General features: G+C 41.7%; 1 protein-coding gene across 1 annotated transcript in view; it reads right to left on the bottom strand.

Annotated features, from left to right (window-relative positions):
• The window catches only part of LOC136863763 (uncharacterized), a 182,422-nt gene extending 163,240 nt beyond the window's left edge, over positions 1-19,182 (bottom strand). Inside the window, exons 1-2 of the mRNA XM_067140115.2 lie at positions 19,165-19,182; positions 11,554-11,689 (exon numbers count right to left, since the gene is read on the bottom strand). Of these exons, the coding sequence (XP_066996216.2) occupies positions 11,554-11,689; positions 19,165-19,182 (154 nt within the window). The remainder of the gene's footprint in view (positions 1-11,553; positions 11,690-19,164) is intronic.
• Positions 19,183-20,071: the final 889 nt, after the last annotated feature.

The raw sequence follows: 20,071 nt of genomic DNA, 5'->3' as shown, positions 1-20,071 counted from the left end.
CATTCCTACTTAACAGTGTAAGCTACATTGATCATCGATTAGGCACGGTCCTACATATTTATTTACATTATTCTATTGATGCTCATACCTGGGTGATGGAGGCATGTTGGATTACACTCCGGACTCCGTCATGGTGAATTAGAATTCCATCTTGAAGCTGATGTGGTATTCCAAATTTTCACACACGCAAACTTGACACATTTTTATCATGCCGTTACACACGCTTACATTAACATAAACACCCGCATTTCTCGCACTCCAGTGAAGGTTAGACGATAGCACTGCAGACTCCCGTCGTGAAGTTGGATGTTCGTCTCCGCTACCTGCCTGAAAAAATCACCTGCTGATCTGCACACCGCTCTCTCAGCCTTTGTTTACACACAGCTTACCGATCATTCACCCCTACGGACCACAACAGTTTGCTCAAGGTCTACCACTGCGGCCTTCATTAAAGAAAAGTCATTCTCCTCCCTGTCTGCCTTTACTAGTTTCTCCCCGCAAACATTTCGCTTGCCCAAAATAGTTTATTAAGTGGTATAAGCAAGCTAACGTACAGTTTCCAATGATGTGGAGAAATTTTATGCTGATTGTCCTCCCAAAAACGAAGACAAAAATAGCTTTCCAACAAATGACAAACTACCCGTGGATTAGAGAGGTTTTATGTAATTATGCTGAAAACATGGACTTGTCCCTCTCGACTCGTGATGTGAGTTCATTTGAGCCAAGTGTTGAAAGTGTAACTATTGCCTGTTATCTCTGCATAAATAGTAAAAGTTTGTTAAAGTGTTCATTTCTGAAATGTTACTCTCTTCAAGTAAAATAATACATGGCTCTCTCAAAATGCCAATAAGTGTCTCTAATCGCTTTCTTACCAGCCAAAAGTAAAGCTGACTAACTGAATTAGCTGACACACCTTAAACACACTGAAGATTCAACTAACTCACGAATACAGAATGCAGTGAAATACACAGTCACACCGTCACTGTGCCACTGTCACTCTCTGTCACACTGTCATACTGACACTCTAGATTCACTGAGGATTCAACACCCTGGTCGCTGGGCTTTTGTAATGAGTTCTCCCCCCACCTTGAAAATAGTTCTGTGGAAGGGATGTGGCGTAGTGATCTAGCCCTCGGGAGCGCTTTATCGTACATCCGTAGGTTAAATTTTCAAAATTTATGTACAAAAACTTCCTAATTTCGGTCTGACTTACTTGTTATATTGCGCCGTGGGAAACGATCACAGGATAATCCACACGACGGTGCGCGTCACCGGCGTTATTTTCTTCCAGCGAATGGATCCTTCCCGCCATGACAGTTCAATCTCCTGGGCGATACTACTATTCCGTGTGAAGTTAAAATTCTATTAATTAGGCACTAATTAACCACACTTTCGCACTGATAAATTTCCAAATATTATAAAGAAGTCAGGACACTGTTTTTCACCACTACTCCGGGCTTCAGATAGTGAAATACTGACTGTAGATTCCCGCTATGACAGTTCATTCAAATTTAGAATTTTGTGATTGGCTGAGACTTTCGCGCTCTTCGTAGCGTGGATGCTTCCATTTCCTCCCAAGGGTTGGTGGGTATTGTCGTTGTCTCTTTGTCCTTGCTAAGTAGGTCAGGCCTCAACGCGTGATTTTCTCGTGGGAACCAAGTAGAAAGTTGTCACTCCTAGGCGGTACCATAAAATTTATTGGATGCCGTACTCAGGGCGGTTTACAAGTTGGTCGTGCTCTAAGAAGAGTTTCGTGGATTTTACTTGCCGTCAGACTGGCGCCAGAAAGTTCCTTTGTGACTGCTAGATTCACAGCCTACTGTAGTATTCCATATGCGAAGTATTCAACTTTTAATTTGTAAATTAATTACGTAAATTCTCTTATGGGTGCAATATATACATAACGTAGGTCAAGGGCCATACAGTAATAGAAGGTGGTGAACGAGCAGGACACCTTGCCAAAGCCGCAGCACAAAATGAGGAGGAATATAGCTTCAGCGTCATTCCCTTACCTTTTGTTAAATGGGAACTTTGTAAGGAAAGCATAATTGGACGGAATGTGATTTCGACCAGCAATAACAACGGCAACAACACGAGAAACCTCTTTCTTCAGTGTTCCAGCGACTCGAATCTAATTTTTTTCAAGGAGTCTTCCATCTGTAGCCAGTTCATTAGCGGACATGGCGAGTTCAGAAGTTACTTTCAAAACTTCAGGATACAGATAGCAGACAATTAACAGTGCCAGCGCAGAAATGTTGAACAGACAGTTCATCACCCTTTAAGCAACTAAAATATATGAGAATTTTATGTAATATTTCCTTCTTTTTCTTTGTAAAATTCTAACCCTAATATACCTTTTGTATAATAGGGTTATCCATATCGGAGATTCAATAATAAATAATAATTACTCTCAACGTTCCATTTTGCCGGTCAGACACAGCAAGCTTCACATCGCTAGTGTTGGTGGGTTTTTCTGCGAAACGTGTTTCGAACTTATTATGGGGATAGATGTGAACCAGACACTGTGAAAACAGAGTTAAGTTGAATTGTATATATTCACACATGAAATATTCTGAGACAGGAGGGTGTGTAAGGGGAGAAATTTACTTATCTGGTTTTTCGATCAGAAGTTTTCGTAACAATAGGTTGCACGATATCTAAGGATATATTTTTCTAGACAGAACGCAACGAATCACATGACCCCTTATACCCGCATACAGAACAGGCTATGAGACTCAGAATATGACATAGCTCCATTTCTGCCTGAAACTGACGTATCTGCTTTTTCACGGGCGGTATCGACAGGTCATTTGAAGAGACCAAGGGCCAAGGGAACGGGGAATTACAGTACTTCCATTGTGGACTACATGAAAAAGGAATGAATCTAGACAAGTCTAGACACATAATTTAATACGATGCTGCATATCTTTGCCTTGAGATAACACATCACTTTCCACCTATGTACTTGAGACGCAGATTGTCGACAGAAGTAGTATTACGGCATACCTTCAACAGTAGAGTAATTCAAACACATACGCCAGTGATGACTCTTTTACCAAACAGATGCAAAACAGCCATATGTCTAAAGGTACTCCTTCCAACCCGTCAACATCTACGCGTACCAAACACCGTTTATTTTCCGTGGGTTCTCCCCACAAAACAGAAGAATTTGACCTTGGAACTAGAAAGCATTTTGACTCTTTTAATCGTCAGAGAGCAGCATGTAGGCAAGGCCATACATTTATTAAACTGAGAATGAAGACGACAAATGAAGGAACACCGTCTGAATATCATTAAGGTTGACGAGACCGGTTTGTAGAGACTGAAAATTATAACAAGTACAGGTACTTCATAACATTATTGAAGTGGTGTGAACAATAGGGAGAATAGATACATCCCCCGTCCAACTGGCCTCCTTTTACTTATATACACTGCCTGCTGGAAAGATAAGCACCCAGAAGGATTGGCCCAATATTATCCCATTTCGGTATACATGCATACCATTGATGTGTGAGTAAATGATTGGATTTATAAGGATCTGTAATGTGTCGAACGCGCACCTGAGTGCATATATGATGGTACCGCCCTGTGGTTGATAAGTTGTTCCCAGTCAACTGCTGTGAGGCAGACAGTTAAGCAAGATGTACAGTACGAAGCACCCGAAATGCCTCGCAGACGCGTTAGACAGCCTACCCACCAAATGGCAGCATTTGACAGAGGCCGCACTGTGGGACTGCATGAGGCTGGTTGGTCGTATCGTGCAATTGCCAGGCATGTGGGCAATTCAGATGTCACAGTGGCCCGATTTTGGACTCATTGTGTACATGAGGGCACCAATCACGTCATACAGGTTCTGGTCGACCAAGAAACACCACCCTGAGGGAGGACCGTCGTATGGTGCGCCAAGGATTGCGGGATCCCATAACTTCGGTACCCGCCATCCGCGAACATGTGCTGAAGACTCTAAAACATCCTGTGAGTTTCCGCACTGTGTCTCGACGACTCACATCCGCCGGGTTGGGGTCCTCCTGCCCCATGCGTCAGTTGGCATTGACACCAGAACACCAACGCCTGCGTCTAGGGTGGTGCCTTGCCCGGGAGGCATGGACAGAGGAAGACTGGCGTCACATCATATTCAGTGATGAATCATGCTTCTCCATAACCTCCGATGACCATCGTGTGTGGGTATTGTGGCGTCGATGGCTGAGGGCAGATGCTGCCCATTTTCTTGAAAGACACACAGGCGTAATCCCTGGCATGATGGTGTGGGGAGCCATAGAATAATCAGTCAGCACATAGGTTGAGAATATCATATAGTCACTTATTAGAATAATTTAGCTGCAATTCATTAAACGTTCACCGAGAATTATATCAACAATTATTTCTACACAAAATTATAAATAGCGTCATAGATAGTGGTGATCTACAGCCAGAATACATTTTAACGTAAGCAAATCAAGCTTGCGTAGCCGGACGTAGTTTTACTGTCCTGTCCCTTATCCGACACTTTAACACTGTTAATCATGCACCTGACCTGTTCGCAAATGTGTGTGCCTGCACATAAATATTTAGTTCTTCCTACGTATGAAATCAGGAGCCAGTAATTGCAGCACTATCTAATTGTGATCTGCATATACAAGATTTTAGACCTATTGTTGTTTTTGTCATTTTGTTCTAAATTTATCATAATTTTCAAAATCTATTGTTAATTCTTCGTGATCTTTTTTCTGCTTTGCATTATATATCATAATACTATATTTTGTAATGTCTGTTGTAATTGGAGTTCAGACATGAGTCATAAATAAATATGCTTTCAGGTCACCCCTAACAGTGCTTCGGCAGACTTTGACGTCACTGGCATTATGCGTCCGCACACCTACCCCTTATGGCACAGCACCCTGGGACAATATTCCAACAAGATAATGCCCGTCCACACACAGCACATTTGTCTGTGGACTAACCGAAGAAAACCCGTAAACTTCGAGAATTGAAACAAAGTTCTTCAATAACTAAACTACCGGGCGAGTTGGCCGTGTGGTTAGGGGCACGCAGCTTTGAGCTCGCATCCGGGAGATAGTGGGTTCGAATCCCAATGTCGGCAGCACTGAAGATCGTTTTCCGTGATTTCCCATTTTAACACCAGGCAAATGCTGGGTATTTATCTTAATTAAGGCCACGGTCGCTTCCTTCCTATTCCCAGGACATTCCTGTCCCATCGTCGCCATGAGACTTATCTGTGTCGGTGCGAAGTAAAGCAAACAGCAAAAGAAAAACTAAACTTCGAGAAATGAAACAAAGGTCTTGATCACTGAAGACGTATGGAATGACAGCGGAAGAGGACTCCGTCCCAGTACCAACCTGCGCGATCTGGAGGGACAGCTACGACAACTGTGGACGAAAGTGCCACAGGAGAGGAACGAAAGGCTGTTTAGACTGCTTGACACCATTCCGAACCCCATAATGTTCGCATTATGCCCAGCGGGGGTGTTGCGATACCCTTCTGACCTGGCGCCAACTTTCCACCTGTTCCTCACCGAAGAAGTGGCTCCGCGATTTAGGTCACGTAGCTATCAGCCTGCATTCGGAAGGTAGTGGTTTACAGCCTGATTGTCAGTAGCTCTGAAGATGGTTTTCCGTAGTTTCCCATTTTCCCACTAGGCAAATACTGGTTCTGCACCTTTATTAAGGCCAGGGTCACCTTCTTTCTACACCTGGCCCTTTCCTTTCTCATTGCCGCCATAATACCTACTTGTGTTGGTGCGACGTAAAGCAAATTGCAAAACGAAAGACACTTTATGATCCCAGTAAAATAGTAATACTTTCTCTGTCCCAAAATAATAGTCGCATTCCGTCAACGAGCTTGTATTCTTAACAACGGCAACGTAATAGCAATTTAAGCACAGAACAGTGATGTTTGCTCTGTCGCAGAGCATATAAACTGGTTTAGAAGTCTGGGACATATGTGCATAACCTTGGTAGGCGGTCACATGAACTGAGGTGTTCAGATTAACGCAAGCAATCTGTGAATGCAGTGGTATTGACGTGAATCAGACGCTTTGTGTGTACAATAGATGTCAATACGTACCGTTTACATATTGTACTTGCAGTGATAAAGTGCCATTGAAGAAATGGGAAGAGTGAAAAATATTGATGATGATCAGAGGAGGGCCATTTATGAACGTTTACTTCGTGTAAGTAATAATGGCATCTGGCAAAGAGGTGTAATAAAGGAAAGTGCTGTGAAATTTGCCGTTCATAGAGCGCATATGGAAACAAGGTGAGAACTCCATTATGACTGACAACATTGCTGCTGATGTCTCCGCTAGAATGAAAGGGAGAGTCCGTGGAAGAAGAAATGAATAGATCAGGATAGACTTTAAAACATGCATTAATAAACGTTTTATGGGCAATTTTAGCCTTTTGGGAATATTACCTGACGTGATTGAATGATTTATTTTATACAGTTCTTCTCTACCTGGATTGTGAAATTACATTGCTTGAATCCCTACTGTCAGCTGGAATCGGCCCACGACCAGCAGTGCTGCAGATAAGTAAATGCGACGGTCACGTGCTAGCTCATACATTATTCAAGAGCGTTAAATTACATATGTACTGGGCACGAGAAACTAGTAAACAAAGGGAAACATTTACAAATCGCTTGAGACTTAGAAATGTCGTTTCCAATCTTATGAGAGGCCAAATAGAAGCTGCATAAGGCAAAGGTCCACCTTAGTGGTGTACTGGTTAGTGTGATTAGCTGCCACCTCCGGAGGTTAGGGTTCGATTCCCGGCTCTACCACTAAATTTTGGAAAGTGGTACGAGTACTGGGACAGGGTCCGCTCAGCCTCCGGAGCTCAAGTGAGTAGAGGGGTATCGATTCCCATCTCAGCCATTCCCGAAGAGGTTTTCCGTGGTTTGGCACTTCTTCTCCAGGCAAATGCCACGATGGTACCTAACTTAAGGCCACTGTCTTTTCCTTCCTTCTTCCTTGCCTATCTCTTCCAATCTTCCCATCCCCCACAATGCCCCTGTTCAGCACAGCAGGTGAGGCCGCCTGGGTCTGGTACAGGTCCTCCTGCCCATTTGTATCCCAGACCATATGTCTGACGCTCCAGGACACTGTCGTTGAGTGGAGATGGGATCCCTCGCTGCGTCCGGGCAATAAGAAGCAACCCTGGGTGATAAACGGATTACATAGAAAAATAACACTCCCAGTATAAGATACAGTATATAAAAATAAGAAAAAGTTCGGTCAGAATTACCTGTTAAGTAGTCTACCCAGCCTGTTTCACAAATGTACTTGTGCTTGTAATCTCCATATGCACTCACAGTGGAAGTACACGAAATTTTCAGCTACCTGCATGATGACATTTGACCACGTCTCTCCAAAGGGACCAGGAATTCAGACTCAAAACAGGGCACCTCGTGTGGACTATGACCTACAGTAGTAAATCCGGAATCAACTATCATTTCTCCGTAGAACCCCAGCGAGCGACTAAATGGATCAATAAATCTTTCCCTGTAGTCAGTCATATTGTGAATTTCTTTCGAATAGCACTAAGTGTGTTTGAATTCGAAGATAGTGGGTTCGAATCCCACCATTGGTAGCCCTGAAGATGACTTTCCGTGGTTTCCCATTTTCACACCAGACAAATGCTGGGGCTGTATCTTAATTAAGACCACGGCCACTTCCTTCTTAGCCCTAGCCCCTTCCCGTCCTTGCGTTACCGAAAACTTTCAACGTGTTAGTGTGACGTTAGACCTGGTCGACTATCAAGTTAACTACGAATCTTCAAAGACAACTGAAATACTAAAGTTGAGAGGACGTGAACCGTCGGACCGAACAACGATGGTCTAAGAAAGTCCTGGGAAAGGAAACTTGCATGCGAATCGTCCACCTCCATGGCTAAATGGTTAGCGTGCTGGCCTTTGGTTCAAGGGGTCCCGGGCTCGATTCCCGGCCAGGTCTGGAAATTTAACCTTAATTGGTTATTTCCACTGGCCCGGGGACTGGGCATGTGTGTCGTCCTTAAACAGAAAGTACATGAAAAAGGAAGAGAGAACTAGGAAAAAAGAAACAAAATATTTAGAAGAAAAAATCTGTAATTTTGAAGTTTGATCAAAACAAAGATAACAGCAGTAAGACCCACGACATGGATGCAAGTGTCTGGTATTTAAAAGCGGTGTAGATATTGATAAATTTGAACTTCCCACACTTTCTCAAGCCCTTTCAAAAGACATCAGGACATTTCCTAGATTAAATATGAAAAGAAACCAAAGCAGGTAAATATACGATAGATCAGAGAAATCTTATGAACATTTTTGCTGACATTAACCCCACTAGGGCCAAGGTTTGGTTGTTACACAGAGGACCAAGGATTGAGGACATTTAAGGCCCATTCTGAAAAATGTGCCAAAATTGCAGTTTATGCTGAAATAAATTATGAAACCCTATTAAATTAATAATTTTAAGGAAAACTTCAGTATAAAATATTAAATTAAATTCGCCCAAATATTAATTACAAACAAAAATCAAATATAAACATCTTTCTAGTCTTTTTCATTGTCATTTCCAGGCTCATGTTGTAAACAAATTACACCTTTGTTGCTATGTTTGCCACAAACATGTTTCAAACACTTTACACAAACAACCTTGGACTTCCCTAATTTATCACTTTTCACACTTTTTGCCACAACTTGAACATAGCAGTAGCATGTTCCGCGCTCGTTACCACTTCGCGGAGCTGCCGTAACTTTGGTGTACTTTCCAGCTTTCTGCCCATTGCATCTTCCATAGCACCAATTACTGTTTTATTGATGCCGGTAAGGTTCTTTGTTCGCTCTTCAATGTTGGATTTTATTAGATCCAATGATAGCTGTCGCAAAAATTGAAGGCTGCGGATAGGATGCTCCTCTTTCCATTGTGGGAAGTTCAAAATGAACAGTGTGAAAATTTGTATGTAAGCAATGTCAATTATTGTGAAGAAAATAGACAGCGGTCATGTTCTTCCTCCTGTTTTCACGGAGTAGTTCCCAGCCATCTGGTCAACTGTGTCAGCCACTCCTTGGATGCTGTTTTAAAATAAGACCATATCAGGCTTGTGTTTGTCATCGTGACTTACATCTTCTCCTGTGTGTTGGGTTGAAAGCATGATTAGATTACGTTCAGGTTTCTCCTTTAAAATGTAACAAACAGTTGTCACTGGTGGAGTGTTAGAATCACTGTCAGTGAAAGCAAACGTAGATGAATGAGTAGGTCTATTTTGTGCATTCTTCTGTTTCTAGGGTATATGATTCCGATTTGTCTGCAAAATGCCTACTGAAATAAGGTGAAAAACATTCCATAATGTCTCAGCAAATTCAACATATGTGTAGTACCTGTCTGTTGTCACATTTTTACCAGACTTCGTTATAGGCTGTGCAAGCCTAGTGACCAATACCATAAAACCCCTTTCAGTTCTGGGTTCATTTTCATTTTTCCCCGGCATATACTTCCATTTTCAGAACGTACCTCGTTTCCGCATCACACAACATTCTTAATGAAATGCCATATTTACCAGGCTTGCCTTTCATAAAATCCTTAAGTGGACATCTCCCCCGAAGCAAAAACATTATTTCGTCATGGTCACATTCACTCCAGGGTAATAACGTTTCGGCAACAATGTATTCATCTTCTCAAATAGTTCTCGTAGAGCTGCAAATTTCTCGGTTACTCTACGGTTTTCCCTTGTAGATTTATCGTCAAATGTAAGTAGTTCGGTGATTTTTTTGAATCTACTATGGCTCATGGTACCAGAGTAAACAGGGCGGCCATATAGTGTAGAACACATATCATGGTAATCAATCTTATTGTCTTTGTTAGCTCGCATCACAGTAAGAAGCTCTACATAAGCTAACAATTCCTTCTCAGTTACTGGTGACAAATTTCAGATGACTTTATCGTCAAATGTAAGTAGTTCGGTGATTTTTTTGAATCTACTATGGCTCATGGTACCAGAGTAAACAGGGCGGCCATATAGTGTAGAACACATATCATGGTAATCAATCTTATTGTCTTTGTTAGCTCGCATCACAGTAAGAAGCTCTACATAAGCTAACAATTCCTTCTCAGTTACTGGTGACAAATTTCAGATGACAGCCTCTTCATTAGTATGATGTAGAATAATGTGTATTCTTTCTGGAGTTAAAAAATACCAAATAATTCTTTGGCACCATTTGTTCTACCATCTCGTCTTAGACCTTGTCTTTCTCTAACTATATTTGTCACACGCCTGCTAGTAGCACGTCCAGAGTTCAGTATGTATTACCTTCTACTCTTACATATATACGTAGGGCCACTAGAATGATAAGACACGGTGTTATCACTTGAATCTTGGGAAATGAAATGTCGTATAGCTTTTAGTGCCGGGATATCCCAGGATGGGTTCGGCTCGCCAGGTGCAGGTCTTTCTATTTGACTCCCGTAGGCGACCTGCGCGTCGTGATGAGGATGAAATGATGATGAAGACAACACATACAGCCAGCCCCCGTGCCATTGGAATTAACCAATTAAGGTTAAAATCCCCGACCCGGCCGGGAATCGAACCCGGGACCCTCTGAACCGAAGGCCAGTACGCTGACCGTTCAGCCAACGAGTCGGACAATCTTGGGAAACACATGTAGATTGATTCTCGTCACTGTCATAATCATATGCAAATTTGTTCCACATTGTCTTCACATTCACTTTACTCATCTGGAGAATATTTAGCTGAAAATCGTCCTCCTTTTCCAACATTCTGTTCACTTCTTCGTCACTAAATTTATGTCGACTCATATTTATTCACTGTACATACATCGCCCAATGAACAATGTGTAAACAGACTACTATATCTGTAATGTTACAAGCTTGTCTTGTCTTTATTGATTTAATTTCCATTGTTGCGCATTATTTCCATTATCTGCGCATTATTGGAACCTATATGAGAAAGGCTGTCGTCAATACCCATAGTATTTTTAAATAGACAAATCGGTCCTCAGTTGTACCAAAGGAGGGCCTCGCAGGTACATAGCGTTTTTGTTTACCTTTCTACGGTAAAAAAAATGCTTTAAAATAATTTACTTTATTATGGTAGTCAACTTATGACTCAAATAACAACATAATTAATTCTCAACAATTAAAAACAATATATCAAATTACAAAAAGCAATTTATTCTGACTGTGAGCCTCCAAGCCCCCACCCCCTGGTCCTTGTAAGGTTAAGGGGTATGGGCGCTATCAACAGTTCAGTAATACCAAATGACATCTGGAAGAACATTGACTGAAATTTAAAAGAGTCATTCAGACCTGCCACACCATCCAGATTTGTAGCTTAGATCCCACGTTCGTTCTTATTTAACAATAATCAGGAAAATAATGAATTCGCAATAAGGCAATTCTAGTTATTCGTTAATGGCACTCTTTTACGGCTTCCTTATGTTTGCGTTCCCCGTCGACATCCATTGTAGTGACACGAACGAAAGGCTTACATCGATGTGCATGCGGTTTCTATTATTTACATGGAGAAAAAACTTACCAGCAACAATCATTAACGCAGACTTGATGACTGTGTGGAAGAGTGGTGCATCAGCTGAAACCTCGCACTTGTAGAAGCCTGTGAGATCACGTCGTACATCTCGAAGTGTCACTTCTCGGGCATTTGACTGAGAGATCTGAAACAAGGGATAAAATGAATTCATTCATAAGGTACATTGATACATTTCTTGACAATAACTGGCAACTGTCCTTTATATTTCCCCGCAACAAATTTCGATGATATTCATTCAAACTTAAAATTCATTATGTTGTATTGATTTTCTTCTAACCACAACATAAGTGAACGTAAAAATTTAATCTCCTTAGTCTCCATCCTTATGCTTTCACTTCTTGGCTCCCGAATTGCCTTGTGACAAACTGCGTTGCAAAATAATGTGCTCCGTCAATGAAGTTATTCGTCATAAGAGTCTAATTATTTATTCGTCAGCAGTCATTGGTAAATACTTGCGAGTCTTAATGTTAAAGACACATTCCATATCGAAGTCATACAAGCGGATACCGATATGTCCGATCAGTTTACATATATTTTCCGCATCGTACAAACAAATTGGGTTTGTGAGATGCTTGCAATAATAAAACAACAAGAAGAGTTTGGAGATCCATATCACTCATAAGCAACTATTACAAGGGTTAGAGGATGCGACAAAGAAAAACTATTGGAACCTTCTTGCTTAAGTTCTGCCTAGGGGGTATGCTTGCTACCATAGTCACGAAACCGAGCGAACTTGACGCGTAGTCTTCAGTTTTGTGCCTGCCGCCTAAAGTGCTGGTACAGTACGAAAAGTGAAATTATCTGAAACACATTGTGAGAGTGAATTAGATACAAATGATGAACATGTTTCATGTGTTACGGGCTGTCATGACACTCTGAGCGTACTTTCTTCTGGTAACTGTAATCCTTCATCCTAAAGAGCTGAAGAGGAAAATGTTCTTAGAAGAGAATCGTAAGTAATTCCTACCCAGCAAAGGTAATACACACATCCATGTAAAAACGGCCGTAGAAGACGCTGTCGAACGCAATATGTCATCCTCTTTATTGCACGATCTTTCTTTTTTTTTTTTTTTGCGCGCCGACACAGATAGGTCTTATGGCGACGACGATCTTTCTTCATCATCATCATCATCATCGTATAGTTTCAAGCAATGCATCCGGAACCAAGTACACGACGATTTTATCCTATGGGGAATTACCTCAATTGATGAGGTCTAAGATACTGCAGAGGGGTTGGGGTGATCAAAATGAAAGCTTCCTATTTACTGGAAAAATGACTCGATGCACTCTTTGAAGATTTTCCTTCACACTCAATGGCAAACAATTTAATTACTTTAAGCTACATATTTTTTCTGTACGCCAATACTTTTCTATTTCCACGTTTTTGCCGTAACGCTGATTTGGCTGACCAATTGCTTTATGAAGGTAATAAAATTCTAATGTGGTAATTTTACTGATAAATATACCATTAATTTACACACGACCCTACAAAATTGAACCTTGTTATTGGTGAATAACGGTCAGAAAATCACACTTTAAACATTACAGAATATTTACGCACGAAGAGGATAAACGAAACAGGGATAATTTTCAGAAGTGAAAGTGAAACCGTTTAGAATAACGTTATAATATGACATAACGACTAGTTTATTACTCTAGTTACTCGCGACAATATTATGGGTTTAATATAATAGAAAAACAACGGATAGCTATAGATTTATTAGAACCGCAGATGTTATCGTGGAAGTTCTGTTCATAACACAAACGCGCAAATAAACTAAAGAAAATTCAAAGAGATGTTTTCACATTGAATAGATGATAGAAATAACTGACAGCACTTGTCATAAATGTATGATAACTAAAACGCCGATTGGTAACCGGAGAAGATCGACCGACTGGAGTGTGGACAGTATTTGAAGGCGAGGGGATGCGGGAGTGCTTATTACAGATGTGCCGCTCATGTACCTCATAGCCGTGACCGTGGAATAATAACAGGAGAGAGGATGTTGGTTAGTATGGCTCTATCGGAGCAATTCTTACTAAGGAGCATATCTTGAAAATTGGAAGGAAGCATGTCAATCTTTACGTTTTCATCACGTGCAGCTATCTAGCGAACATGAGGAGAAACAGTGTAAAAACACACCTCAGCTAACAAGGGTCAGTTAGTGTGAAGCTGTTGTTAATTTTGTTTTTAGGAGGTTAGAGTATGGTAAATCATCAGTGCTATTGACTGAGTCGTAAAATATCTTATAAATAATTGGTTTTAGTGTAGGAAATATATTACTGTGTGTGCTATAACTGTAATGGTTAGGTCAGAATAAGGGAAGAAACCCTGGGACTTGATATAATTTAAAATAATAATAATAATAATAATAATAATAATAATAATAATAATAATAATAATAACGCTGGTCCTATGTTTCCATAACTATTTTTACGGTTTCCGTGGTGAGGTACCAGAAATTTGTTCCTTATGGTGTTTTTTGCGTACCGGTAAATTTACCAACTCGAACCTAAAGTATTTCAGCACTTTCAATTTCTGCCGAACTAACCCGGGTCTGAAACCCATTAACTTTGGCTCAGAAAGCAAGTACTCAAGTGTCTGAGCCATTCATCAAGGATTTATTTCCTGTGAGAAGGGAAATACTCCGGGAGAAAACCAAGCTCACCGCAGCCACGTCATTAAAGATTATTATTATTATTATTGTTATTATTATTTGTAGTTTCAATGCGAAAATATTAGAAACGGTTTTCAACAGATACATCAGTAATGGCTTGTCGTATCAGAAAATGAACATCACAAAAATATTGAAAGTAGGTTTTCCTACAACTTTTGTAATACAACTTCATTTTTTTAAAAATCGTTGAATAAACTTGAGCAGGAAAAATTTAGGGAGCACTGTCCATTCCGCACTCTACGCAGAATAATGCTGTAATTTTTAGCCTAGTTTTATTTTCGACTTGTCCTCCACTCAGACATCAAAATTCATAACAGCTTAAGCTTTCACGGGCTGCGTCTCGTTAAATGCAGAAGAAATTATTGTACAAGGTGGTAGACCATAATCGAATTCAGGTGGTAGTAGCTACTACAGCCCCATTCATCAACGTTCATATCAAATCCTTCTCATGGGTGTGGCTTGCTATTTTACAAAAAGACAAACAGGAAAAAAGTGAAACCGAAAGTGAGTTATTTTTCACCTGGAAGTCTTGGTGAAAAATTTAACATATACAGATATAAAGAAAATCTGGAAGATTTACGCATACTTATCTATATCTGTAAATTCCCTATTGTCCAGTGTTCAGCATAACATGAAGAATTACCCCGAACATGTAATACAAACAGAATTGAATTGGTGAAATGACCATCGTGCTTACAATGAAGACATTGCCGGTGCAGACTGGATCAAAGTGAATTCCTACTCCAAATGCATCCAGTGACTCTTTTATTGGCAGTGACTCACTAGAAAAAGAGAGAGGAGCGAAGCCTCTTTACGGTGAGGGTGGCTGATCGTTGTTTTGGACGTTCTCTGGACAGACTACTACCAACAATTACTTAAATTTTGTTTTGTTACTTCCACTTGAAGATTAAGGTAAGGTTTTTTTTTTGCTAGTTGTTTTACGTCGCACCGACACAGATAGGTCTTACGGCGACGATGGGACAGGAAGGGGCTAGGAGTGGGAAGGAAGCGGCCGTGGCCTTAATTAAGGTACAGCCCCAGCATTTGCCTGGTGTGAAAATGGGAAACCACGGAAAACCATTTTCAGGGCTGTCGACAGTGGGGTTCGAACCTACTATCTCCCGAATACTGGACACTGGCCGCACTTAAGCGACTGCAGCTATCGAGCTCGGTAAGGTAAGGGTTATTCTGCCCGAAGGCAGGTCCGAACCTCCGCAGAGGTGTTCCTGAGCCGGAGTTTACGTGCACTTGACGATTGAAAGATCCTTAATTCGTTACGTACCGAGCTCGATAGGTGCAGTCGCTTAAGTGCAGCCAGTATCCAGTAATCGGGAGATAGTGCGTTCGAGCCCCACTGTCGGCAGCCCTAAAGATGGTTTACCGTGATTTCTCATTTTCACACCAGGAAAATGCTGGGGCAGTACCTTAATTAAGACCACGGCCGCTTCCTTCCAATTCCCAGGCCTTTCCTATCCCATCGTCGCCATAAGATATATCTGTGTCGCTGCGACGTAAAGCAAAAAAAAAAAAAGAATTCCTTACGTACTCTGCCATTATTCGCAGTTTCCCCTCAAACTTCTGTTTTTTTAAATATGTACTTTTCATTTGTGTTAATGGTCATATTATTCATATAATGAAACAGTGTATACTGTATTATTTATTGCTCTACTTAAAACTATAGACCACTTTTCAGCATTTCTTCGATTATGACTTCAATACAGCATCGCAATGATATTGTTAATTTACATTCAGAATAAATCTCACATTTGAGGGCTGGCTGTGGTGTGTAAGGCAAGCAGAGTTAAAAATTGGCAACATATGCATTATTCTAGGAACTGTTTTGTTTTTGCTAATGGTTTTACGTCGCACTAAAACATTAAACGTTTCCGAAGACACAAGGATTGGGAAGGGCTAGAAATGGGAATGAAGCGGCCTTGGCCTTAATTAAGGTACAGCCCCAATATTTGCTCGGTGTGCAAATGTTAAACCACGGATAACCATCTTCAGGGCTGCCGAAAGTGGGGATTGAACCCTTTATCTCCCGAATGCAAGCTCACAGCTGCGCGACTTTAACCGCACGGCTAACTCCGTCGGTTGTTATCAATTTTACGTAAGGCCTACTATTCAGAAATTTTAACCACGTTTCATATAGTAAAATACTTTTGTTTCGTTCTGAAATATTTAACATGTGCGTAGAAGAACGTTTTATCTTAGAATGACAATATTAGTACTGACCCACTCGGATGAATTCTTCGCTTCCAAGTCACTCGTGCTCCTCAAAGAATATCGGACTACCGTCATAAATATGTGGAATATTAAATGAATATTTTGTTCGGAAACGCAAAGGATTTGTTTCATATCTACCATGGAGAATGTACAAGCTTTTCGGTCTGTTCAACAATACTGGAATACAATCGCACTTATAGCTTGTGGAGGACTTACGTAATAATTCAATGTACAGTTCTTTTTTTTTTTTGCTAGTTGCTTTACGTCACACCGACACCGACGATGGGACAGGAAAGGGCTAGGAGTGGGAAGGAAGCGGCCATGGCCTTAGTTAAGGTACAACACCAGCATTTGCCTGGTATGAAAATGGAAAACCACGGACAACCATTTTCAGGCCTGCCGACAGTGGGGTTCGAACCTACTATCTCCTGAATACTGGATACTGGCCGCACTTAAGCGACTGCAGCTATCGAGCTCGGTAATGTACATTTCATATTATAGGTTATACCCTCTGAATTGAGTCTGAAATCGGTGAACTCTGGTCGCGTTTGTCATAAGGAATAGAAAACAGATCTGCCATGGAATAATCGGAGTTATAGTTCATTTAGTCCCGAAGTACGAAGAGTAGGAAGGAAACAATTTCACATTAATAATGATGTATGGTCTCCGCAAAGGCCTGGTGAAGTTTTCTCGAGTTGACGCCAGTAGGTGACCTGTGTGCCTATGAGGATGGGAGTCTAACATTGAAGACGGTACATACACCCCCCCCCTCGAGAGCCAGAGGAATTAACCGATGAAAGTTAAAATATCCAACCCTACCTGGAATCAAACCCAGGGCCCCTTGGACAAAAGGCGCTAACCAGTTATCCATGGGGCAGACAATTTCACACGTAAGTGTGCTTATTGCATACTTACTGAGAGACCTGAACAATTTTGTCGTGTACCGACCTCCCACGGACTCGATCCGGCGGACTGCCAGGTCGAAGGCAGCCGGGATTCGCAGCCGAGTCTAGAGCTCAAGGTGTCAGAGGAGATTAATTAGTGTTAGAATAATGATAGTCATCGACATGAGACACCTTGTAGTACTGTATAATAAGTATAATAATTATAGTTAGATTTAATAATTGGAAAGCAGAAGGAAGCCTTCAGCTAAGTATTGGAGAGCAGTTTGCGAAACGCGCTCGCTTACAAAAGTTGTTGACTAAGAGCGGAGACTTGTTGATCACAACAAGGTATTTACTGTGTATCGACAAACAGAGCTAGTATGGCAGCGAGCCGCCGAAACCGACAAAGAAACAAAGCCCAGTGCAAGGCCATTCAGGGTCAGTACAGATGCACTAGGGAAACAAGGAAAGATGAGGACAAAGTAAGACAGAAGACAGTAGTGCCTAGGTAGCAGCACTTACTGTGACAACTATTGAGAATAGCTACTTGAGGGCGCTAGTGACTGGATGATCAGTTTGGCAATGCCTGTAGGAGGTAGGGATAGAACTTTGAGTTCAGGAGCGGAGATATAACCCCTGGCCAAGATGGCGCGGGGCCTTCTTCCAGCTAGTAGTTCGTACTTGTCAGAACGATATTCTTTTCGAGCATAGCCCAAGTGCCGCAGGGCAAGATTCAGATAGACGCGTAGTAGAACAGTAGGCGCGTGGAACAAGCTCGCTCTCTCTTTAGATCATTACATTCAGACTTGTAAATATACTGTACATAGTAGTTGTAGTTGTCCTCAGTAATAAAGGTCAGGTAAATAATTTCATCTTTTATTTCGGGAGTTGCGGGACGAGTCATACCTACAAATTACCTCCCTACAATCCGCTCGGCAGGTCAGGTAATACTTCAACATCCAACGGCCTGGTGACCAACCTACGAGAACGTCTCTCAGGACAGGTAGGTCACGACAATTTGAACGTTAATGTGCATCCTGCATCTACGGTGCCCACGCGCCGTGTGTTGGTTAACAACTCAGTCCAACAAATTTACTCTTAATTTTTGCCTCAAAATTGATTTAAAGGAAATAGCGTACATTCCCTTTTATCTTCAATTTGGAATGCGAAGATCCACTCCTGTGTATTAACTTAAAGATGAGCTGCTACAAATGCCAATAAAATGTGACTGAATGTGAAGCCAATTTCGGTGGACATTCTCTTTCTTCAAACAGACTACTACCAACAATTACAGTACTTAAATTTTGTTTCGTTACTTCCACTTGACGATGTACGAATATTGCAGCTAATCCACAAGTGGTCGTCCCACTGCTGCGCGTTTGACTAGACTGAATGTCCACGCGCTAGAATTGTTTGTAGCCTAGGCTATGCACAGGGCTTTCGCACGGGGTTTCAGTATATTGAGCCTGCTGCCCCTGCAGCACTCGGCAGCTTCTCCGACTTTTAATTTCTTGCGGGCAGCTGTTGCATGCATCGCAATGGAAACTTCCACTGCGGGTCGACTACCCGTTGTACTGTAAAGTCCGTATCTGAAGCACCCGGTGTATGGCTGGACTGGTCAGTAAGTAACGCTACAAGCAGTCTGACACGATGAATCTATTGATCACAGACGTAAGAAACAAGACTTCCATCCAATGATCATCTCGGATATGAATCTGATGTGAAATACATCTCTCACAGTTCTTTATCAGGCATTTACTGGATCAAGTCAGCTTTTGAAGGTATTATTATTTCGTCTGGTAAGATAATACCTTCTCCTGTTCCACCATGCGGTAACCGACTAGGATGAAGAATTTGGAAGCAGGCTTTTATTGTCTGAGTTTCTTTCTTTTTTGCCATTGGCTTTACGTCGCACCGACACAGATACGTCTTACGGCGATGATGGGAGAGGAAAGGGCTATGACTGGGAAGGAAGCGGCCGTGGCCTTAATTAAGGTGCAGCCCCAGCATTTGCCTGGTGTGAAAATGGGAAACCACGGAAAACAATCTTCAGGGCTGCCGACAGTACGATTCGAACCCACTATCTCCTGAATGTCCGCGTTTTCACTATATCATAGAATTGTATACAAAACTTAATTTAAATAAACTTCTCAAGCTTAGTTGTATCTACGTTTGTTTTTTTAAGTTACAACTTTACGAGATTTGTTAAGAAGGAAGCCATATTTTCTAATGTCGACTTAGTTAATGTAACATTAAATCTTTTCAGTGTGCCTTGAACACTAGTTATAAAACACATAACATACACTGACTGACAGAGCAAATGCAACACCAAGAAGGAGTGGTCAGAACTTTATGCCAATTGCAGGGTAGACTGACGTCACTGAGGTATGCTCATGATGTGAAATGCGCCGCTGTGCTGCGCACGTAGCGAACGATAAATGGGACACGGCGTTGGCGAATGGCCCACTTCGTACCGTGATTTCTCAGCCGACAGTCATTGTAGAACGTGTTGTCGTGTGCCACAGGACACGTGTATAGCTAAGAATGCCAGGCTGCCGTCAACGGAGGCATTTCCAGCAGACAGACGACTTTACGAGGGGTATGGTGATCGGGCTGAGAAGGGCAGGTTGGTCGCTTCGTCAAATCGCAGCCGATACCCATAGGGATGTGTCCACGGTGCAGCGCCTGTGGCGAAGATGGTTGGCGCAGGGACATGTG

Source organism: Anabrus simplex, chromosome 2 (assembly GCF_040414725.1).
Source record: "Anabrus simplex isolate iqAnaSimp1 chromosome 2, ASM4041472v1, whole genome shotgun sequence".
Lineage (NCBI taxonomy): Eukaryota > Metazoa > Arthropoda > Insecta > Orthoptera > Tettigoniidae > Anabrus > Anabrus simplex.
The sequence above is the reverse complement of the archived record's forward strand: the minus strand, read 5'-3'. Positions and strand labels throughout refer to the sequence as shown.